The following is a 23027-nucleotide window of genomic DNA, read 5'->3' on the forward strand; positions in this document are numbered from 1 at the left end:
AAACTTAGAAATATTAATATGTACAACTTTATATTAATAAATTTTAAAATTAAGTGATTTTACCAGAAAGTTACTGAAATTAATTCAAGAGGCAATGGCAAATCCATATAAACCAGTAACTATGAAGTCACTGAAAAGTTACCAGAGGTATGTTTATAAGGTAAAGGCAAATTATTTGCAGATGGCATGATTATTGAAACTGTAAAACTATTTTATATAAAAAGATAATCTGGTAAAGTATTGAATTACATGATAAAAATTGTTAGTTTTCATATACATCATCAGTAAGCAGCTTAAAAATCTACAAAATGCCTTCTCTCAAAAGCAACAGAAGTATGTTGCATTTAGACATAAGTTTAATCAGGTCTATAACTGTGGTGCCGAAGACTCTTGAGAGTCCCTTGGACTGCAAGGAAATCCAACCAGTCCATTCTAAAAGAGATCAATCCTGGGTGTTCATTGGAAGGACTGATGCTAAAGCTGAAACTCCAATACTTTGGCCACCTCATGCAACGAGTTGACTCACTGGAAGAGTCTGATGCTAGGAGGGATTGGGGGTAGGAGGAGATGGGGACGGCAGAGAATGAGATGGCTGGATGGCATCACCGACTCGATGGACATGAGTTTGAGTGAACTCCGGGAGTTGGTGATGGACAGGGAGGCCTGGCGTGCTGTGGTTCATGGGGTCGCGGAGAGTCGGACACGACTGAGCGACTGAACTGAACTGAACTGAATACAAGGAGCAAATAAATTATGATTACTAAGAAACCTAAAACAAAAGGACTTTACTAAATTAAAAGACATCCATTGTTAATAGATGCGGAAGTTCAACATTTTCAAATGCTAGTTATGCCCCCAATTCATTTGTACATTGTACAGTGGAATTTCTGGCAACCTTGGTAAAGGATTTCTAAAGTTCTTTTGGAAGAACTGATATATGAGAAAAGCCAATCTTAGAAATTTTAGAAAGGGAAGAACATATTAATACTATTGAAGGAATTGGCAGTCTAATCAATGGAACAAAATCCAGAAAAACTCCAAGCATTAATAGAAATTTAATTTTTTATAAATGTATTTCACAGGAAAATGATGATTCAGTATAGTGTGTGAAAGATTTACAAAAGAATAAGTGGCCAGTATACAGAAAAAATGTTCAGTCACTAGTAATGTAAACTACTAGACATATTTCAATAAATTGACAGATAAAAATGATAAGGGTAAAGGAAAATAGTCATTCCTCAGAAAGTGATGATGGGGTATAAATTGACATAATTTACAACTCTTCTGATCAGTTTGGCAGTGGGTGTCAAATGCCTTAGAAGTATGTATGCCTTTTAATGCAAAATGCCACTGGTGGAATCTACTCAAACCATGTATAAAGATATTGCAACAAGTCGGTTCATTACATCATTATTACAGCAAAAAAAGAGGAAAATTTAAATGTTCAACAGAGTTATGTAAAACTATGGGATTTTTGTAAAAAGAAGTACTAGTGATTTAAAAAGTCATATAAGGACTGGTGTCTCAGTGGTAAAGAATCTATCTGCCGATGCAGGAGACATGAGTTTGATCCCTGGTGAGGGAAGATCCCACATGCCATGGAGCCACTATGCCCGTGTGCCACAACTACTGAAATCTGTGTGCCCTAGAGCCTGTGCTCCAGAACCAGAGAAGCCACGGCAATGAGAAGCCCGTATACCTCAACTAGAGAGTAGCCTCTGCTCCCTGCAATTTGAGAAGTCTGTGCAGCAACAAAGACCCAGCACAGCCAAAAAATAAAAAATTTTAAATCTTTTTAAAAAAGTCATATAAGATATATTGATAAGCTAAGGTTCATATTCATAATACTGTCTGAAAAAAGCAAGTTACCAAACCTGTCAAAGTTTTGTCTACATATATATAATATGGGCCTGGACAGACAGACACCAGAATTTCATTAGCAATTGTCTTTGGAGAGGAAGCAAATTAAATTGTCTTTCTATTGAATATGCATTGCCTTTGTTAATAAGGAAAAATAAAGAGAATCACAATAAAAATAGTGAAAAGTGGAAGCTTAATGCAGTTACTAGAAATTAGGAAAAGTTTTGAAGAAACTGAGCCAAATGGAAAAAGATTAAATACTATCTTTGATTTTAACTGTTACATGCATATTGAAAAAATTCTGGAACCCAGTAATGAAGATGGTTCCCACATTAACACCACAGGCCAAGTCTATTTTCCAATGTCATGCATTTTCTTTTTTTTTTTTTTTTGAGTGTTTTTTGAGTTTAAGATTCACAGCAAAACTACTAAGGTACAGAAATTTGCCAAATGCCCCGTGCCCACACACACGTATAGCCTCCCTCATTACTGACCTCCCCCACCAGAGTGATATATTTGTTACAGTTGAAACTGCATTGATTATACCATTACCACCAAAGTCCATAGTTTAAATTATGGTTCACTCTTGGGGATGTACATTCCATGGGTCTGTTGTGCGTTTTCAAAATCTTTTCATTAAATGTATCGTCTAGGCTTGCTTTGATCCCCTTCTTATTCTTGGGTTACAGAACCATGTGTGATCAGTACTGCATCTCCTTTGCTGATGTTGAAAAAGCTCATATCAACATTCGAGATTTTATCCACCTCACACCAGTACTAACAAGTTCCGTTTTGAATCAAATAACAGGACGCAATCTTTTCTTCAAATGTGAACTCTTCCAGAAAACTGGATCTTTTAAGGTAACAATCCTTTTTGATAGTGAACCATGTTTCTTTTCAAACCACTTTCACATACAAATGTATATGATCCTCCTGACCACCCAGTGAGGTAGGTAGAATTAATGTCTTTTTATAGCTAAAAGAAAGGGTTGTCAAATTTTTCCTTAAGTCCTGGTTACTTAGCATCATGGTGTTCCGGAGAGCCACTTTTACACTATTTCAAAATTCCTTATAATTAAGGTGATCACATACAGCTTACTGTCCAAATTAGGACATATTTGGGGATGAAAAGGGGAACTTCTAATGATAGAACAGAGAGCACAGTTGTCAACTTAGACACCTGTGTTGTTCAGTCGTGTCCAATGCCTTGCAACATGACTGCAATATGACATGTGTGATCACGCTGTATATAGCCAAGTTTAAGCATTCACTTGCTATATGTTTATACATTACCAATAAAAAAGGTCCTAACCTAGCTCAGCCCTCATATATACATAGCCCTCATTTTTCTTTTTCTGTAATGTATGTCAGGGTCTCACCTTTGCATAAAAATAGGTTTCTGTGTTTCTTCATTATCAGAATTTTCTGACCATTAGTTGAACTTCATTCATTAGAATAAACTTCAAGGTTCATTCAAGTAAAAATCTGAAAGCTACATTTTGGACTGTGCCTGAGAAGTATTAGTACCTGTTAAGTGGTAACTTTAGGATATCATGTATTTACCTTTTTTCAGCACCCATTAACTGAGAACTGAGGACTTTTAAACAATACAAAAACTTCATTTTGCCCTTTGCTTCTGTCACAGTTTGTTCTTCGTTTGTCACACATCACGCACATATTTTCACTAACAATACCAGGTATATGTACTGGAGGCCTTGCCCTATACCCATACTTTCAGGGGAAGACAAAAGTAGGTTGATGACAAGTGTCTTACAGAGATACAGAGAATTCCCTAGCCATCCAGTGGTTAGGACTCTGTGCTTTCCCTGCCAAAGGCCCAGGTTGGATCCCTGGTTGAGGAACTAAGATCCTGCAAGCCATGCAGCACAGTCCAAATAAAAAGATATAAAGATACAAACAAGGAACATGGAAGCCAATGGAGTACCTAATTTTGCCTGGGAGAGCAAGAAGGTTGAACCAGGTGATGCTTGATCCAAGTTTTATAAGATGATACTTTTAGCCACATCAGGGAGTAAGGGAAAGAACTATAGGTAGAGGCATCAGCATGTCAAGAAGTAGAGATGTGAGCTAACTTGGTAGGAAACTAGCGGCAACTTAAGATGGCTGTGACACTGACATGTTAGTAACATTAGGTATGTTAGAAAGGCTGCAGCTTTTAAAGAATTTGTACTTTTCTTACAAAGACAGGCAATCAATGAAAAAGGTAACAGTTGTTTTTAAAGGGTAATTTTCATAATCTAGCGGAACTATTAGATAAGAATGATCCTTGAGGCAGGATCAGCTGAGATTCAGAAACTCCCAGTTTAGAAATTAAGCCTCACCGAGGTAGTGGCCAAGATGAACATGAGATATTTAGGAGGTACAACCAATACAATTTACTGGGTGTGCAGTGTTGGGAGAGAAAAATCTAAAGCTGGTGGGTTTTTTTGAAAAGAAACATTTTAAACAAATGGATTAATTCACCATCCCTCTTTTCTAGATTCGTGGTGCCCTTAATGCAATCAGAGGCTTGATTTCTGCCCATCCTGAAGAGAAGCCCAGAGCTGTTGTTACTCACAGCAGTGGAAACCACGGCCAGGCTCTCTCCTTTGCTGCCAGATTGGAAGGTACTTGATTAATTTCTCAGGGTCCTGGGTAGGATCATCAGAGAGGAGTAGAAAAGTATCCTTAACTTTCAGTGAGATTGGTGATAGCCATGGAAATTTATTTCCAGCCCCTGATTACAAGCAAACTGAACAGAGGTTTCTATCCTAAATTCTGATTTGTACTAACTAAACATTGTTTCTCCCTCCCAGGGATTCCTGCTTACGTCATAGTGCCGGAAACAGCTCCCAACTGTAAAAAACTGGCAATACAAGCCTATGGCGCCTCTATAGTATACAGTGAACAGAGCGAAGAGGTAAGGAAGAGACAGTGTTCAGCACCACCTTAACAGCGCTCATGGTCATATGAAACCTCTCTACCTCACTGGACGAAGCTTCCAGTCTCCTTTGTTTCCTTTTTAAATGTGGGCACGCCCGTCACTCAAATGATCTAGTTATGGTTCCTAGTTTAAAACTTCTAACTCCAGTCCTGACCTTTACTCTTAGCCCAGACTTTTGTTTGTTTTTTAACAAACTTAAGAAATCAAGTTATTTTTTCAATATTTGGCTGAGATGAGCCTCAGTTGTGGCATGCAGGATGTTTGATCTTTGTTATGGCATGTGGAATCTTTAGTTATGGTATGTGGAATCTTTAGTTATGGTATGCAAACTCTTGGTTGCAACATGTGGGATCTAGTTCCCTGACCAGGGATGGAAACGGTCCCCTGCACTGGGAGCATGGAGTCTTAGCCACTGGACCAGGGAAGTCCCAGAAACAAAAGTTCTTGCAATCACCTGTGGCCCAGATGAACTGGCCCATTACTGCTTTTCCGATCTCATCTTCCACTGTCATTGTCCCTCAAACACTCCACACCAACCACACTAACTTCGCAGTTTCTCAAAGCCAAGCACTCCTGTTGTGGTGTTTGAACTTGCTATTCCTCTCTCCCTGGAATATTCTGTAGACACACACAGGACTTGTTCCGATTCATTTTTCTCCAAAGCATGTATTTACATATATCCCACCCTATCAGAATGAATGTAACTCCACTGAGTGCAGGGGCTATCTTGTTCAGTCACATCCTCAGTGCCAGAACCAAGTCTGAGAAAAGCAGACAGCCAATGAAGTGTTAACCGTCTGAATCTAACTTGTTGGGGACTCTATTAAATACAGATAAAGTAAGCTAAAGTAATGTCCTCTTTCAGTCCAGAGAAAATATTACAAAAAGAATCGTGGAAGAAACAGAAGGCATTATGGTACATCCCAACCAGGAGCCTGCAGTAATAGCTGGGCAAGGGACAATTGCCATGGAAGTGCTAAACCAGGTAACAGCTTAGTTGTTTAGATGCCAGTAATGCTGATGTTTGGCCGTAGAACCAATTCTTTCATATGTACATATAAAACTGGTTATTAACACACCCATTTTAATACTTTGTATTCTTTCCACTTAAGGTTCCCTTGGTAGATGCACTGGTGGTGCCTGTTGGAGGAGGAGGAATGCTTGCTGGAATAGCCATGACAGTGAAGGTGAGGAGGAAACAGCTTCTGGAGGACTCCCCACTTCAGGCACAGAAGTTTATTTTGTATTATAGTGCATTGTGAATACTTGCTAAACATTCCCCCCAAACTGCCATTCCTTCTTATCATCCCCTGGCACTTGAGATGGAAGGCTCTTCTCTGCATCACTACCCTCTTCTTAATGGAAACTTTACAGCACAAAAAGCCATTACAATGAGTGGCACCCTCACAGTCCTTTTAATTCCATCTCACCAACTTACTATCCAGGTCAGGAGCTACTCCTTTCCCAAGTCACCAGCAGAACCAGCTGTGACCTAGGCAACTGAAGACCAGAGTGGAAAACAATTTAAAGTGTTTAAAGATCTTATTTCCATTACATAGATTAGAAGAAAGGCTCTTGGGCAGAAATGTGTTAACTGTACCATCTGTTTTACTGCAGGCATGCGGGCAAAATGCTGTGGCTAGTTGTAAGGTATCTAATATTCCTCTTCCTAGGCTCTGAGACCTAGTGTGAAGGTATATGCTGCTGAACCCTTGAATGCAGATGACTGCTACCAGTCCAAACTGAAAGGGGAACTGACCCCTAACCCCTATCCTCCGGAAACCATAGCAGATGGTATCAAATCCAGCATTGGCTTAAACACCTGGCCTATTATAAGAGACCTCGTGGATGATGTCTTCACTGTCACAGAGGATGAAATTAAGGTGAGGCTCCAAGAGGAAAGAAAACAACAAAAGAGCAGAGCAACTTCTTAGGCAAAAACCCTCCTGTTGGAAATGGCAAGTAACCCACAATGGGACTTGACTAGGTGATTTCATAACATGTGAGAGGGTGCTCTAGATGAGTGTCAAGATAGTAAAGCAAGTTAGAGTGAAAAAAGCCCTGCCCTTCACTGGCAAACACAAACATATCACAAACAGGAAAACTCAGCCGGGGCATACACCCCCATTTGGTCTTTAATCATAGAGGCCAACCAACTAGGCTCTTTTCCTGTGTCACTAATTCTTACTCCCTTCTATACCAACAGTATGCAACCCAGCTGGTGTGGGAGAGGATGAAATTGCTTATTGAACCTACAGCTGGTGTTGGAGTGGCCGCTGTGCTGTCTCAGCATTTTCAAACAGTTCCTGCAGAAGTAAAGAACATCTGTATTGTGCTCAGTGGTGGAAATGTAGACTTAACCTCCCTAACTTGGGTGAAGAAGCAGAGTGAAAAGGCAGCTCTTTAGCAATCTGTTTCTGTTTAATATGTGCAAAAGGAAGAAGGGACTCAGGTGTCTAGACACTTGGAAATTTTGTCTCCTGGTCATTGTCAAGTTCCTATCTTCCCCTCTAAAACAGCCTTCAAAACCCTAATGGAGAATGTGTATTTCAATATGATTTAATGGTTTTTTTTGGACTAAGTTGAACTAGAAAAACATCCATACTTAACTGAAACACCTTCTTAAGGCCAAGAAAAGTCTTCTGCACAAAGAAGCAGGAGCCCTTAAGTAGGCTTAAGCAGAAAGCACAAAGTGGGCAATCACAACCTACAGGCTCCCATCCCTAGAGTGCTCACTAGACTAGTAGCAGTGAGAGAATCCCACTGAATCCATTACTCCATGTCCACTTCAGGCACTGTTGAAGAAATCTCACTTTTCACCCAGGGGACTGGTTCTGGTACATATGGATCATAAGTCCACTTGGGGAAAACTCTCTTATAAAGATTCATCAGTACTGTGTCCTGAGATTTTAGCTTCCCATCAAAACTGCACTTCATGTGACCGTGAGTACCTAGAATGAAAACAGAATGAGTTGGTCATATTAACAGAAAACTTTAAAGCAGTGGTCTCTTAACCCAATGGTCGTTTAACAGCACTGGGGAAGTCTACACAAGCTCCCAAATTGCACATTCTCTTACCTAAAGGCTCCTTGATGTGGCCCCTGCGGCCCCATTTTGTTCTCAGTTCCACAGGTTTAAACCACAATACATCCTCTTAGATAAAGAAACACACAGAAGATCAGGATGAAACACCTATCCATAATGTATAAACCCAACCTTCATCCCACAAAGGCAACTGGATCCCCTCTGTCACACCTACCTCTGTTAAAAAACATGTAACGCACCACTGCTGTCTTAGTAAAAATTTTGAAAGGATGACCACTCAGAACAACTCTCTTGATGACCATCCTGTCTGGATCCACTGACAAGAGATGGCCTGTGGCAATGAGGCTGTGCATTCCTGAGGGGCAAAAGCAGAGCAGCAGGAGGCTTTTGGTCAAAGCCTTCATTTATTGTCCAGTCTACTTAAAGACCTATGAGAGATCTTGGGGAAACCCAGTGGGGATGTACTATGTGGCCCTCCTGGGTTCATGGCCAAGATCACTGATATTCCTGCTGAGCCTGTCCTCAGAACCTACCCTAAATAGAGCACCCTGAGCAGCCTCCACCAATTAGCTAAGGTTTGCAAGCAAGATAAAACCCCATTTGTCATCCTGAAATTGGGATAATTTTAAAAAATATCATTACCTTTTTTGTTACCATTTGACTCCCAAATTTAAATACAGAAAGCATTTAATCTTATTAAGGACCGGCAGGCCTGTTCACCTCTGTGAACTCAACTTACCATTGCTGTTCTGTTTGAAAAGCAGCACAGATGCAGGAGGAAATGTGATTGGGGCATATACTGTCACCACCAGGGCTGTGTCTGCAGTGAAGAACCTCTGAAATTTATGTTTATCAGCTGCCATTAAAAGAATAAAAACCAGAACATATTTTGAGAAACAACAGGTAATCCAGAGGCCTGGGAAAAGCTGTATCACTGGAACTCTTAAACTAAGGCAACTAATGTTTCTTTATCCTACTAGTTCTCCAAACATTTTCTGGCCTCTGTACAACTGGAAAATACAACCCTATCCTAGCAGAGTGTTTTTCAAGTAGGAGGCAGTCTTGGAGCTTGAACTGTATTTTGGGGTTTGAAAAAGTTCTCCAGGTGATCCTGATACATATCACCCTACCTCATTTGAGAACTGGTGCTTTACAGAAAAACACTCCACTAATTCAACAGCTCTTAGTCTTGAGCAAATATTGGCAAACATTTTCTATAATCAGAGTATTTTAGGCTTTGTGGCCATAGAGTCTCTAATTATTCAATTCTCACTAAAGCACAAAAACAGCTACAGACAATACATTTTTTTAAATTAATACTGAAAATTATAGGGAAATAAAATATTTTAAGGGTAATATCAATCCCTCATTTAGACAGAATGGTTGGTGAGCAAAGAAATTATCCAGAGCATCCATTGATACTGCCTTTTTTCACCTTCCTCTTGCCACCGCTGGGGGCTGATAGTGTGGGTAATGTTCAGAAGCCCCAACGTACTGCAAATACCTTCCCACTCTAAAGACTGTAAGATGTAAGAGGACAATCATTTTTTGTCATAGGAGTATCCCTGGTCATCACTGTCCAAACTCTCATCTGATCTCAAGATCTCAGAAGCCATACACCTCTGCTTTATCCAACTGTGGGCCACCCCCTAGACTTCACCCACTGCGGCATCAGATGCCAAGGGTTCCATGACACATCATTTCTTGAAAGCTGCCGACCTCTATTCAACACTGACTCTGCAGCAAATACTCATGGCACAGGAGCCTCAGCACCACACAGAGTTTGCATCACTGGGATGCTTCAGACAGGTTCAGACATTTTGAATGGAAACATCACTGGCTCCTAAACCAGAGTTTGAAATGCTGTATTCTGCACACTCCGTCCCTGCCCCCCCACAGTCCCACCCCCTGCCACAAAATCACAGTCCCCTAAAAGACAGTAAGATGAACAAAAACCCAGAAACTTCCCTGCTGCTTACCTGCAGTGTGCTGAGAGAATAAAGGTGAGGCTCGGAAGCGCCTAAATCCACAGTGGAAGATCAGCTCCTCTTTAGCTTTCACAGGTTCAGTGTTGCCAGGGTGCCGGCTCACCACCATATTAAGTACTGACATCTGGGGACCAAGTAGAGAAACAGAACTTCATATCAGGAGTAAAGTAAAAGAAGGCAAACCAAACCAGCAGACTGGTTTCACCCTAAAAGCTGACAATACTAATTTATGTTGTTGTTTAGTCACTAAGTTGTGTCCAACTCTTTTTGTGACTCCGTGGACTGTAGCCTGCCAGGCTTCTCTGTCCATGGGATTTTCCAGGCAAGAATCCTGCAGTGGGTTGCCATTTCCTTCTCCAGGGTATCTTCCCAACCCAGGGACTGAACCCGTATCTCCTGCACTGCAGACAGATTCTTTACTGCTGAGCCACCTGGGAAGCCCTATACTAATTTATGGTGTAGTATAAATGATGAAACACAAATCCTTCTTTTACCTTCACTAATAACTTGCATTCAAATTGAAAACAGGCTGGCTTTCAGAACTTTCATGTCCCTGCTATACTAGTTGACCTTCCCATGTGTAACATGCAAGGGTTCGACATCTACCAAAAAATCAATGCCTACAAGTCACTCACTAACCACACACCGCCAAACCATACCCATCCAAGACCCTTCTTGCTTCAACCATTACTCACATTGACCAAAGGCCAGAGCTCTCTTACACCCCAACCTACATGACGGCTGGTCACCAAGAGAAAAAAGATCTATTCCTCGGCATGAAAGTGAAAGTCACTCAGTCATGTCCGACTCTTTGCGACCCCATGGACTATACAGTCCAAGGAATTCTCCAGGCCAGAATACTGGAGTGGGTAGCCCTTCCCTTCTCCAGGGGATCTTCCCAACCCCAGGATTGAACCCAGGTCTCCCACATTGCAGGTGGATTCTTTACCAGCTGAGCCACAAGGGAAGCCTATACCTTGGCAGAAGCCCTCTTTATTTTTATGGATGCCAATCCTTGACTAAAGTCTGATCTGACAAACATACTTACGTCAGAGAAGTCTCAGAACCACACAGAGATGACATCACTGAGGTGCATCAGACAGGTTCAGACATGTAGGTAAACCATCATCGACTTCTCTGTCATCCTCTCCTTACTCATCATAAAGGCAGACTTTCACATCCCAAGAAGCAAAACGTCAGCCACATAAAACATTAGGCTGTCAGATAAAACAGGCTGGAAAGTGCCATAACTCCCATTTCCCACAAGACACTAACTCACCTTCTGTTCATGAGGTAGTAACGAAAATGCAATCAAGGGTGTGCCTCGCTTAAAGTGCTCAACCACTGAGACAGGGACTTCAGAGACATGAAGAGTGACATACCAGCCGACCTGCCAGGAGAAAGCAGAATATGATCATGCAGTTACTCCTACGGTCTCAATAATGACGAAGCATTTCTCCAACTATGTTAACAGTCTCCCAAACACTGATAAAGCCAGTGCTCACCCTCCAAGACTGCCTTGCACAGATGCCTCAACTACCCAGATTAAGCTTTCCCAGTTAACATCTCTGACACCTCCCTGTTCCCAGTATCACTCTGATAAGTAACTTGGTAGCTTCTCTAAGTCAGCTGTAGGCAGCATAAAACTCATTAAGGTACTCATGCCAAAAGAATGAGAGGGGACACACACGACCTTGGCGAATAAGCAAATTATAGGGATGGACAAAGGAAAGCAGATACCTCAGCTCCTTCAACTTCTTTATCTTCAATCTCTTTAAAGATGCGTCTGCGAGTATTAATAAAGTTCTGAAACTGAAAGATCCGAGCATAATCTCGAGGGAGGTTTTCCTTAGGATCCCATGGAGATGTCCGGAAGCTCTTAAGGCCTCTGTATTTCTGAAATCTAGAATGCAGTGGATATTTTAAAGAAAATCACAGTGACATTTATATGGTGCTACTTAACTTTCACTCAACTCACTTAAAATGCCTAAGGCTTAAAATGAAAAAAATAAAGGAAAAAATTTTTTAACTTTTAAAAATTAAATAAAATGGCTAAGGCTTTAGCTTAAAGGAACTACCTTTGAAAATAACCTAATGGCCTAAATCAGGACCACCCTCTAAAAGAGCCAGTAACAAGTATTTCAGTACCAAACCCCAGCTTCTTAAAAGTATTAACAGTGGCTCCCTGTTGCATATCCGGGAGTGGCTCTTTAACCTGACTAGCAGGGTCCTTGATAACAACCAGCATAAACTCTGGTTTTAGTGAGACTCACCTTTAGAGCGGACAAGATCACCTTCACCCCTAACTCTTTTGTTCTTGCTGTTCTACCCAAATTTCCCCAAATCTCCAAATGTTATATACTTTAATCGAGTCTTAGCTCCAAAGGAAGCATTTGCTAATTAATCACAATTCTATTTCTGTAACATTATTAGTCTGTACTACACAATGTAGAATGTGAATATATATGACTGTTTCCAATATGTCTGTGTTATCTTCCTGTATAAGGTTAGCCCTTTGGGAGGAAGAACAATGTGTTTTTCCTTCTTTTGTATCACACTGACATAGTTCTGAGCCATGTAAGTTTTAAATAAAAATGTATTGATTGATTTTGGACTTGTTGACTCACCGAATTCTCGCAGCCACGTCACGGGGGGTATCTAGTTCATCTGGGAACATCTCTTCCAGTCTTTCTTGTTTATATTTCTCCAGCATTTTTTCCTCAGCCTCTTCATCCACTTTCTCATCATACACATCATCACGTACAGACTCTCCTAGAGTCACAGGTTCACATTCCTCCTCTTCTTCCTCTTCACTACCCTCGTCCTGTAGAATGATGGATCGCGGTTTCTGAGGAAACCCTCATCTTTACACAAAAGGCCACTATGCTGAAATTTACTAGATACACAGTCCAAACCAGTATTAACTCTAATACAGAATGAGTTATAAAACAGAGACTCAATCCAGCAACTACAAAGCTATTCCTAAGAAATGGACCACACATACCCCTTACGGTCAGGAACGCACCTTGCCTTGCACTGGGGGCTATACACAGAGGGTGCCCAAGGGCCCATTTCCTTACCTGAGATTCCTCTTCCATAAAATCCTCGTGTTCTATATCATCGTACTCATCTTCTTCCCCACCACTTTCACCATCCTCATCCAGAATCCATTCAGCTTGATAACTGGATGTTCCTTTGGGAACCTTCTTTACTACCTTGGAGCTTTCCTTCAGTAAGTCTGTAAAAGTCCAAATGAGTTAAGTTGCATACTTCCTCCTTTCCTCTATGACACAGGATATATTGCTACCAATACCAGGAACTCTGGCAGGCACTTCCAAGTTTATTTCAGCTGCCTCAGAACTAGCAATACTAACACGGTTAAACAAGTATTACAATGAATCAGAAGTTATTTACCCATTCATTAGAAAACAGTAAGTAATTCTTGGAGATACAGCAAAGCTGTGTCCAGAGTTTGCTCAGTGCAAACTATAGCCTTTGGAGGTAAGAGAAGACAGACTTCCAGTACTTCCTCATCTATGCTACCTTTAAGGTCCTCACTGTGAGCACTTAGACAAAACCCACAATTCTAGGCCAGATGAATTTCAAGTTTGCCAATACCAACCTTGTGCCTCACTCAGCTCCTCCTCTGTGGGCCAGGTCTGTTCCCCCTCCATTGGATCTGGGATAACCTCTGTTTGCAAAGATTCTTGTCTATCAGGGTCTGCCTTCATTAGAACCTTCAGGTCTTCCTCCATATCAGCTACAGCATCTGCAGCACAAATCTGAAAACCCAGTCGACAGTCAATTAAGTGTTAGCCAAAAATCTACTAAATCTAACATAATTAGAAAGACCTAGAAGAGCACAGTCCTCAAATAGAATAGAAAGCCAACACTTGTCAGGATTTTTCAAATGGTTTTATTTCCTAGCATTCTAAGTCTATAAGTCTGCTTAGCTCTTGAAGCCTTTCATAATCTGATCCCATGCCTACCTGTTTATTACTCCCAGCCACTGTTATCCTCAGAGTTCAAAGAAACCCTTTGATCTATCACTTTGCCTAGGCTCATGTTGTCTCTATTTGCTAGGATATTCTTCCATCTCTTTTCAACTCATAAAACACATTCATCCTTCTCAATATCTGGCACAAGTCGATCTCTTCTGTGAATCTTGCCAGTCTTTTTCTCAACTTCCACTGCAGGTATGTACCTCAACCATACTTTCTCAATCTTTATTTCACAGGCATTTGCCATTTTTCTGACCTAATTAAGTTGTCTAAGGAGAGAGACTACATTTATGTCTATAGATTCAGAGCCAATTGCTATGCAAAGCATCTACAAAGGACTGAATAAATATCTGATGTATCAACTTATTTGTAGTTGACTATTGCCTTATTTCACAATTACCTCCAGGGACTAGGATATTTGTCCAAGTGTGTAGCTGTATCACTATCTCTGAAGTTAATTAGTTCTCATCCACGAATGTATAAGACATAGTTTTTAAGAACACCAATCCTACCTCCATTGCCGTGCCTGGGTCCTTTGAGGATTTGATCACTCTCGGATTTAAAGGGAAAGGGTCCACAGGGGCATCTATCTGCTTCATCTGGAAATCACCATGTCCAGTGATATGCAGCACGCTATTTACATTCAGAGCCTGCCCACGAACATAGCCTGAGATCTTCAAGGTGCCCACCAAGTCACTCTCTTCACTAGGCACAAAGTCAGCAGCATGAGCAAACAGATAGGCACGCCGATCTCGAAAGGCAAGATGCCGCTGTTTTTGGTTAGCCAACTGCCTGAGCAGCATCCCTGCCTCCTGCTGAGTATCTAACAGGAGGAGTTTGTCCTCAGGAAAGCGCTTCTCCACTGCTTTACTTAGCTTTTTTCTGGCATCTATTTGTTTCTTCGGCGGAAGGCTAGAAATCCCTTGGACAGCTAACGCTGTAAGCAAAAGAGAAAAGGTTTCATGACCTGTTGCTTCACTATATGAAAATCTCCCTCTGCAGTTTACAAACAAGCTAATAGTTTAGTTGTGAGCCCAGAGATCACCAAGCAATCCCACACTCAGTTACCCTAAAGAAATTTCCCAATAAAACCAAACTTCATAATCTTCTTTCTCTGGGCAACTGGCAGTCCAGAAATAAAAAGGCACCTTGATACATGACTTGTAAATAACGGACCAAGTTAAGGTCACACATACTTGTACAACCCCCCAATAATATCAAGCATTAGACATAGTATATGGCAAATTAGAGGTGAACAATAAATGCTAATTCACTTCCTTTCTTGGCCTGCAATACTTCCAACTCACTTACTATAGGTGGGAAGGCCCTGAGCAAACAGGCAAGAAAGGCAGTAATCCCCAGTGCTATCCCAGCCTTCGAGTGGATCAAGGAGGAACAGGATGGTATCAGCCACTTTAGCCATGTCTAACACAGTGTGCAGATCCCCTGGAACAGAAGACAAAGTCAGTAGGAAAAGGTGGTTGACATCAGGACATTTAACTCACAAAAGATTACCACTAATGCACAAAACATAATGATAGGAAATATTGTTGCATACTCTAACCTGGCCTTGCTGATGTGAAAAACCACCGATGTTTCAAGCGGGGGCATAACAGCATAAAGCTATGGGTGTTTCCCCATTCAATCAAGTGCACAGTTCCAGTGTCCCTATCCTGAAGCAGCCGAAAGGCCTCTGGCAGGGAAATCCTGCTGTGCAGGGGCACCACCAGTACCTGATGAGGAGGGCCATCCTTGCTGCCAAGCTGTCTCTTTTCTGCCAAAACCTGAGGAAAGAAAGGATCAGAGAACACCTCAATGTTTCAATACTTTATTCCAGTACTGCATTTCCAACAGTACAGAGGCCCATCCTCAGCCTCCAAACCAGCATCTCTCTTGTTAGAAGGTGTCAGGTACACCAAGGAGGTGGGCAGGACGTAGGCACAAAGCAAAGAAAGCTAGAGCATGAGTCTGGGCCTGCACACCTGACACGTGCTCTAGAGTTATCCTCCATCTCTGACCCCTTCCCAGGGTCACATTTTCTAGTTCGAGGCATTACCCGCCTAGAAAGGTTGTGAAGCCACACCAGTCCCCTAACCCCAGTCCTCTCACCGCCTCCTTCTTCTGCTTTCGGAGCTGGCTGGCGCGGTGCCTCTGGTCCACCCTGCTGAGATCTTTTCTCACCTTCTTGCTTAGGGTTTTCGGTGCTAGACGGCCTGGAAGGATATCAGACCTTTCTGATCTTGCGCAAAGCACTAGCAGGTCAAGAAAGGGGACCCCTGTCTACCCTCCTTAGACCCTTTGCGCGGGGTCCAGGCCGGAAGCAGGAACTCATTCTGGGCACGAAGAAAAGCAGTTAATATCGATTAAACAGCTCTTCTTCCTACAACCCTACCTTCTTACCCTTGCCGTCTCGCTGCGCGGACCCTCGACCCCGATGCCGCCCGCCTTTATGCGCTTTATTCTGCTGCTTAAGCGGGCCAGAGCGATGGGCCGCCATGCTGCCGTTCACGTGTACCAAGTCGCCACTACTTCCGGGCTGAATAGACAGCTTCCGGTCTCCGCCTCGGGGGCGTGTCCTCTCCTGGCGGGGCGGGGCTCCTCGCGATCTCTCGCGAGATTCATTTACACACTCCTCTAGGCGAAACCTCTGCGTAAACTTTTCCCAGACTGGTGGTCTGCTTTGGGGGACTTGAAAACACCGGATGAGGGCTCGAGGCTTGGGCTTTCAGTTTCGGAGAGCCGATATGCTTCCTTGAGTTTTGATTTTTTTTGCGCTGTCACGTTGCATCACTTAGGAAGATTCTCCATTTGTGCGATAGAGGGCTAAGCCCCTCCTCTCAGCTAGCTTTGTACACGCCGCTCCTCGGTTGGGAGCAGCAGGTGTTCTTTGTCACTTTGAGCCACCGTTGTGCCCTCAGTTCCTGGGGCTGCTTAAGCCTACCAGGCAAATCGTGCTGAAGGCGCTTGTCTCACCTCCAATTTCCGTGCCAGTTCCCAGTTACCCCAACCCGCGCCGCCACCTCCCATGTAGCTCCGAGAAAAGCCAGACGGGTCGTGGCGACCCCTCGGAGGAGGGACGGCTGACCGTGACTCTGGCGCTCTCAGACCCAGCCGCGCCTCTGCAGACGGGGGCGGCTGCTCTCCCACTCCTCTACCAACAAGCTTTGCAACGGAGGGCGCCCAGCCGGCAGGGGGCCTTAAAGAAACGTGGCGCTCCACCGCTTTCCTCCCAGCCGGGGGACCAACACGGGCTTCCCAATAATCAGACTCGAGGCGCGAGGGTCCCGGCCCCTCCCGTCGGGAAATCGAGCGTGTAGGAATCACAGAACATCCAGCTGGATGGGGCCAGGTTTCGCAAGAGCGACTTGCCCCCGCTTTCGCCGGCTGGGGGTGTCCAGGGGCGCGCCCCGCCTCCCGGGCCCAGCGCTGTGCGGGGCGGGCTACAGGCGCTCACAATGCGGGTTCGCGCCCTCGGGGCTGGAGCAGGCGCGTTGCCATGACAGCGGCCCGCGTGGCGCGCGCCCGGGCACGCCGCCCCCAGGCACGCGCAGTCTCCCCCCTCCCGACACCCTCCCAGTGGCTGAGCGCACCCCCCCACCCCGCCCCCGGCAGTGGGAAGGGGCCGGGCCAGGCTCCTGACGTCTGTGCGGGGCTCTGAAGATGGCTGCGGAGCCCAGCACCGGGCAGTGGCTGCGGCGGCGGCGGCGGGCGGGGAGCACGGCGGGCGGGGGCTCCGCCTGGCGCGTGGGGCGCTGAGCCGAGAGGAGCGGAGGCGGCGAGGGCGCGTGGGGGGCTTAGGGGGCCGCTGGGCACCTTCCCCCGGGTCAGCCGCCGCAAGATGGGCAGCGCGGAGGACGCGGTCAAAGAGAAACTGCTGTGGAACGTGAAAAAGGAGGTAAAGTCGGGGCACGGACCTCCGGGGCTCGCGTCCCTGTCCTCACGGCCCCCGGGACAGAAAGATCTGCGCCCATCGCAGGGCGCGGGCGCTCACGGGCCTCGGACGGGGGCCGGTCCTGGACTGGCTGCGGTTCCCGCCCGACTCCCGGATCAGCGGGCAGCACCCCTCGGCCCCAGGAGCTAGGCCGGCGCTTCAGGGTTTGTTTGCTCCGCGATCCCGCAGCTCCCCGCCCTGTGACAGCAGCAGCTCTGGGAGACCGAGGGGGAGGGGTGGCGGCGATTTCTGGAGAACCGAGCTGCCCATTCATTGCCCTCGCCGCCTGGGGAGGGGGCGGGGCCCGCGCTAAACCGGTGACTTGGGGACTTAGCTCCGGTTTGCCCTGCACCCCATTCGGTTATCTTTCTGGGAACTGAGTCTCGGCTGCATGAGGGTTCGCAGCACACCACATATTCTCACTCCACGCCCACCTCCATACCCAGAGGCCAGGGGGGCTTTTTGAGAATGGTTTTTAAGACTCAGATTTTTTTTCCCCCTCTTTTGAGGAGCCCCCCACCGCCCATGTCACAAAGAGAAGTCCTTCCCTGTACGTACTAATGTCCTCTACTTTGTCCCTGCCCTGAAACCCATTTCAATTCATGGGGCACGGGGGATGGGGGGGGGGAAGGGGAGGTGCCCGTGTGCATGACTCACCCGCATAGGCACGCTGGAGAGCTCCAAACCTACAGAGTGGTTTAGAATGGATGCGGCCTCTGGATGGAGCCCTGGACTCTTCCCATCTATCTCTGTCGGCCAGATGTGTCAACTCCATAAGGGCAGGAAACCTGTTTTATCCAGAACTCTTTATCCATGCCTGACACACAGTAGGCACTCAGTGTTGTTCAGTTGCTCAGTCGTCTCTTTGCGACCCCATGGACTGCAGCGCTCTAGGCTTTCCTGACCTTCACTATCTCCCGGAGTTTGCACAAACTCACATCCATTGAGTCGATGATGCCATCAAAAAAACCATCTCATCCTCTGTCGCCCCTTCTCCTGCCCTCAAGTCTTTCCCAGCATCAGGGTCTTTTCCAATGCACCAGCTCTTCGGCTCTTCGCATCAGGTGGCCAAAGTATTGAAGCTTCAGCTTCAGCTTCAGCAGCAGTCTTTCCAATGAATATTCAGGGTTGATTTCCTTTAGGATTGACTGGTTTGATCTCAGTGATCACTGGCACTCAATAAATGTTTGGTAGAGGAAGCACAGGCTGGAATCAAAATTGCTGGGAGAAATATCAATAACCTCAGATATGCAGATGACACCATCCTTATGGCAGAAAGTGAAGAGGAACTAAAAAGCCTCTTGATGAAAGTGCAAGAGGAGAGTGAAAAAGTTGGCTTAAAGCTGAACATTCAGAAAACGAAGATCATGGCATCTGGTCCCATCACCTCATGGGAAATAGATGGGGAAACAGTGGAAACAGTGTCAGACTTTATTTTTGGGAGCTCCAAAATCACTGCAGATGGTGATTGCAGCCATGAAATTAAAAGAAACTTACTCTTTGGAAGGAAAGTTATGACCAACCTAGATAGCATATTAAAAAGCAGAGACATTACTTGGCCAACAAAGGTTCATCTAGTCAAGGCAATGCTTTTTCCAGTGGTCATGTATGGATGTGAGAGTTGGACTGTGAAGAACGCTGAGCGCCGAAGAATGGATGCTTTTGAACTGTAGTGTTGGAGAAGACTCTTGAGAGTCCCTTGGACTGCAAGGAGATCCAAGCAGTCCATCCTAAAGGAGATCAGTCCTGGATGTTCATTGGAAGGACTGATGCTGAAGCTGAAACTCCAATACTTTGGCCACCTCACGCGAAGAGTTGACTCATTGGAACAGACCCTGAAGCTGGGAAGGACTGGGGGCAGGAGGAGAAGGGGACGACGGAGGATGAGATGGCGGGGTGGCATTGCCAACTCAATGGACATGAGTTTGGATAAAGTCCGGGAGTTGGTGATGGACAGGGAGGCCTGGGGTGCTGTGATTCATGGGGTTGCAAAGAGCTGGACACGACTGAGCGACTGAACTGAACTAAGTCTATTGATCTTGGAGACTACAGAGTATGATGGGAATGCATAAACTTTGAAATAGTCTGGACCTAGTTCTTTGTGATTTTGAATAAGTTACTTAACCTTTCTGAGTCTCAATTTCTACATCTCTAAAATAGGGATACTGATATTTAGCTGATATATAAAAGTTTACCATATTGGTTTCTTTCCCCTTTCCTAGAGGTTGCATATTAAAGAGCAGAGACATTACTTTACCGACAAAGGTCTGTATAGTCGAAGCTATGGTTTTTCCAGTAGTCATGTATGGATATGAGAGTTGGACTATAAAGAAAGCTGAGCACCAAAGAATTGATGCTTTTGAACTATAGTGTTGGAAAAGACTCTTGGGAGTCCCTTGGACTGCAAGGAGATCAAAGCATACAATTCTAAAGGAAATTAGTCCTGAATAGTTCATTGGAAGGACTGATGCTAAAGCTGAAACTCCAATACTTTGGCCACCTGATGCAAAGAACTGACTCACTGGAAAAAACACTGATGCTGGGAAAGTCAGGAGGAGAAGGGGACGGCAGAGGATGAGATGGCTGGATGGCATCACCGACTCGATGGACATGAGTTTGAGCAAGCTCCAGGAGCAGGTGATGGACAGGGAGGCCTGGCGTGCTGCAGTCCATGAGGGGGCAAAGAGACACAACTGAGCGACTGAACTGAGAGGTTTCAGGACTGGAGAAGGCTCAGGGTTCTTATAGAATTCTGGAAGGTTCATAATTAAGGCTCTGCATTAATTATAGCCTGGCTATTGTGCCCTAAATTTGTTTCCTTACTTCCTGTTGGCAAAGAGGCAGTTGAAGCCATCACCTTTCCAACTGTCTTTGAGAAGCTCCATTGTACCTTTGCTGTGAAGTGGCCAAGAGTTTTTTTAAGTCCAGGAGTATATCAAATTAACATTTAAGCCCCAACTCTTGTCTCCCCAAGGAAAAAAGAAATCTTAAATCCCAGTGATTATCCTCAGGAGACAGTGTAGTGACAGAGACTGATATGAACAGTGTAAACAAGAATAAAAATGTATCTATACCCAAACTATGGGCACACGTGCTAGGATTGTTGGTGCACTCCAAATTTGGAGTTAGCCAGGGATGATAGGAAAGATTTCAGGGAAGGCAGTATTTGGAAGGGCTGTCTGTACTACTGTGAGAATGATTCTTAAACAAATTTGAGAAATGTCCAGCATATGCCACAGCTCTGTATATGAGCTGATAGACGTTGACCTGCTCTGAACTCTTAGTTCCCTTAACCTTCAGAGCTTGGTTTTGAGAGAAACTTATCCTTTCTTATCCTACATATAGAGACAGTGGGGATGGTTGTTGACAAAGCTGGCTTTTCACAAAAGACATGTAGTCCTTTTTCTGTTTTTTGGTCCACACTGCATGGCTGGCAGGATCTTAGCTCCCTGACCAGCGTTTGAACCTAGGCTCTGGGAGTGAAAGCACTAAGTCCTAACCACTGGACCACCAGGGAATTTCCAGGGCATAGGTGTGTGTGTGTGTGTGTATGTGTGTTAATCGCTCAGTTGTGCCTGATTCTTTGCAACCCCATGGACTGTAACCTGCCAGGCACCTCTGTCCATGGGATTTTCCAGGCAAGGTTACTGAAGTGGGTTGCCATTTCCTTCTCCAGGGGATCTTCCCAACCTAGGGATCGAACTTGTGTCTCCTGCACTACAGTAAGATTCTTTACTGTCTGAGCCACTAAACGCATCTATCAGTTCAGTTCAGTTCAGTCACTCAGTCGTGTCTGACTCTTTGCGACCCCACGAATCACAGCACGCCAGGCCTCCCTGTCCATCACCAAAACCCGGAGTTCACTCAAACTCATGTCCATCGAGTCGGTGATGCCATCCAGCCATCTCATTCTCTGTCGTCCCCTTCTCCTCCCGCCCCCAATCCCTCCCAGTATCAGAGTCTTTTCCAGTGAGTCAACTCGTCGCATGAGGTGGCCAAAGTATTGGAGTTTCAGCTTTAGCATCAGTCCTTCCAATGAACACCCAGGATTGATCTCCTTTAGAAATAGGTCCTCCTAATCCAAAAATCTGCCCCAGCAGCCTGCCTTAAATGTCTTCTGGTCTTTGAGCTATGACATGATGCTCTGTTTAATGTAAACACCCCTTGGGAAGTAATCTAGGAAGCTTTTAATAGTTTAGAGTGCAGGATTGATCGGATCCTCCTTTACCTAAACCACTAACCATGAGCACTTTACAGTAAGGAGGAGACTCCTGGTCCTTCCTCCATCCTCCCCAGCTCTGCCACCTTCCAAACAAAAGTGAGAACCTGGAGAGCAAGGGCAGCATCAGGACGCTGGACACAGGACACTGTCCAAAGAATGGCAAAGACTCGCTCTGACCAGAGCTCACTAAATCAGTAGGATTTAAGACAGGGATTGAGGTAATCCATCCCTCTAATCTTCAGTATTAGTATTTGTCTCTTGGCAGGTTCCCTCAGGGGCTTCCCTGGTGGCTCAGATGGTGAAAAATCTGCCTGCAATTCAGGATACTCAGGTTCAACTCCTGGATAGGGAAGATCCCCTGGAGAAGGAAATGGCAACCACTCCAGTATTCTTCCCTGGAGAATTCTATGGACAGAGGAGTCTGGTGGACTACAGTCCATGGGGTCGCAAAGAGTCCAACACGACTGAGCAACTAACACGCCCACACACGGTTTCCCCCAGGGCATCAGAAGTGCTTGGCTTCAGTGCTGGGAGCAACTGGAACCTCCTATACTGCCGATGGGAATGGAAATTGGCAAAATGTCATAATGCCAAATACCCTCGTCAGAAATTCCTTGCCTAAAAATATAAATCCAAAGAAATGAGCCCCCGTGTTCACACAAAGACACATCTAGAGTGTTCATAGCAGCACTGTCCATCAGTTCAGTTCAGTTCAGTCACTCAGTCGTGTCCGACTCTTTGTGACCCCATGAATCGCAGCACGCCAGGCCTCCCTGTCCATCACCAACTCCCGGAGTTCACTCAAACTCATGTCCATCGAGTTGGTGATGCCATCCAGCCATCTCATTCTCTGTCGTCCCCGTCTCCTCCCGCCCCCAATCCCTCCCAGCATCAGAGTCTTTTCCAGTGAGTCAACTCATCGCATGAGGTGGCCAAAGTATTGGAGTTTCAGCTTTAGCATCAGTCCTTCCAATGAACAGCCAGGATTGATCTCCTTTAGAATGAACTGGTTGGATCTCCTTGCAGTCCAAGGGAC

General features: G+C 44.9%; 3 protein-coding genes and 2 non-coding genes across 9 annotated transcripts in view; 2 read left to right on the plus strand and 3 right to left on the minus strand.

Moving 5' to 3' along the window:
• Positions 1 to 1036: 1036 nt before the first annotated feature.
• Positions 1037 to 16366, minus strand: TSR1 (TSR1 ribosome maturation factor). 2 transcript variants are annotated; one of them, XM_055403467.2, is made up of 15 exons: positions 16239 to 16366; positions 15948 to 16051; positions 15403 to 15622; positions 15150 to 15284; positions 14351 to 14775; positions 13460 to 13619; positions 12918 to 13075; positions 12465 to 12661; positions 11578 to 11740; positions 11117 to 11227; positions 9829 to 9961; positions 8589 to 8705; positions 8064 to 8204; positions 7883 to 7957; positions 1037 to 7755 (listed from the first exon to the last, which is right to left on the minus strand). In XM_055403467.2, the coding sequence occupies exons 1-15, from the start codon at positions 16333 to 16335 to the stop codon at positions 7577 to 7579; spliced, it is 2415 nt and encodes an 804-aa protein (XP_055259442.1). In that variant the 5' UTR covers positions 16336 to 16366; the 3' UTR covers positions 1037 to 7576. The 2 variants fall into 2 exon arrangements, with proteins under 2 accessions (XP_055259442.1, XP_055259452.1); XM_055403477.2 differs by having other exon boundaries at positions 15572 to 15622; positions 16231 to 16362.
• Positions 2464 to 12444, plus strand: SRR (serine racemase). The gene is made up of 7 exons (XM_055403496.2): positions 2464 to 2721; positions 4361 to 4487; positions 4677 to 4780; positions 5670 to 5789; positions 5917 to 5991; positions 6478 to 6687; positions 7011 to 12444. Exons 1-7 carry the CDS (start codon positions 2464 to 2466, stop codon positions 7209 to 7211), a joined length of 1095 nt encoding a protein of 364 aa, XP_055259471.1. The 3' UTR covers positions 7212 to 12444.
• Positions 9603 to 9697, minus strand: LOC129544847 (small nucleolar RNA SNORD91 family). The gene has a single exon (XR_008683591.1). It is a non-coding gene; the product is annotated as a small nucleolar RNA SNORD91 family (small nucleolar RNA).
• Positions 10885 to 10977, minus strand: LOC129544848 (small nucleolar RNA SNORD91 family). The gene has a single exon (XR_008683592.1). It is a non-coding gene; the product is annotated as a small nucleolar RNA SNORD91 family (small nucleolar RNA).
• An 861-nt stretch (positions 16367 to 17227) lies between the features above and the next one.
• SGSM2 (small G protein signaling modulator 2) overlaps positions 17228 to 23027 on the plus strand; it is a 38210-nt gene continuing 32410 nt past the window's right edge. For 2 of the 4 annotated variants that reach the window (XM_088828769.1, XM_088828772.1), the window contains exon 1: positions 17231 to 17733. In XM_088828769.1, the coding sequence (XP_088684895.1) occupies positions 17677 to 17733 (57 nt within the window). In that variant the 5' untranslated portion in view covers positions 17231 to 17676. Of the gene's footprint in view, positions 17734 to 23027 lie in introns of all 4 variants that reach the window. The other 2 variants (XM_088828770.1, XM_088828771.1) reach the window with 2 other exon arrangements.

Source organism: Moschus berezovskii, chromosome 20, assembly GCF_049115385.1.
Source record: "Moschus berezovskii isolate FMDL1 chromosome 20, NW_MosBer_1.0, whole genome shotgun sequence".
Lineage (NCBI taxonomy): Eukaryota > Metazoa > Chordata > Mammalia > Artiodactyla > Moschidae > Moschus > Moschus berezovskii.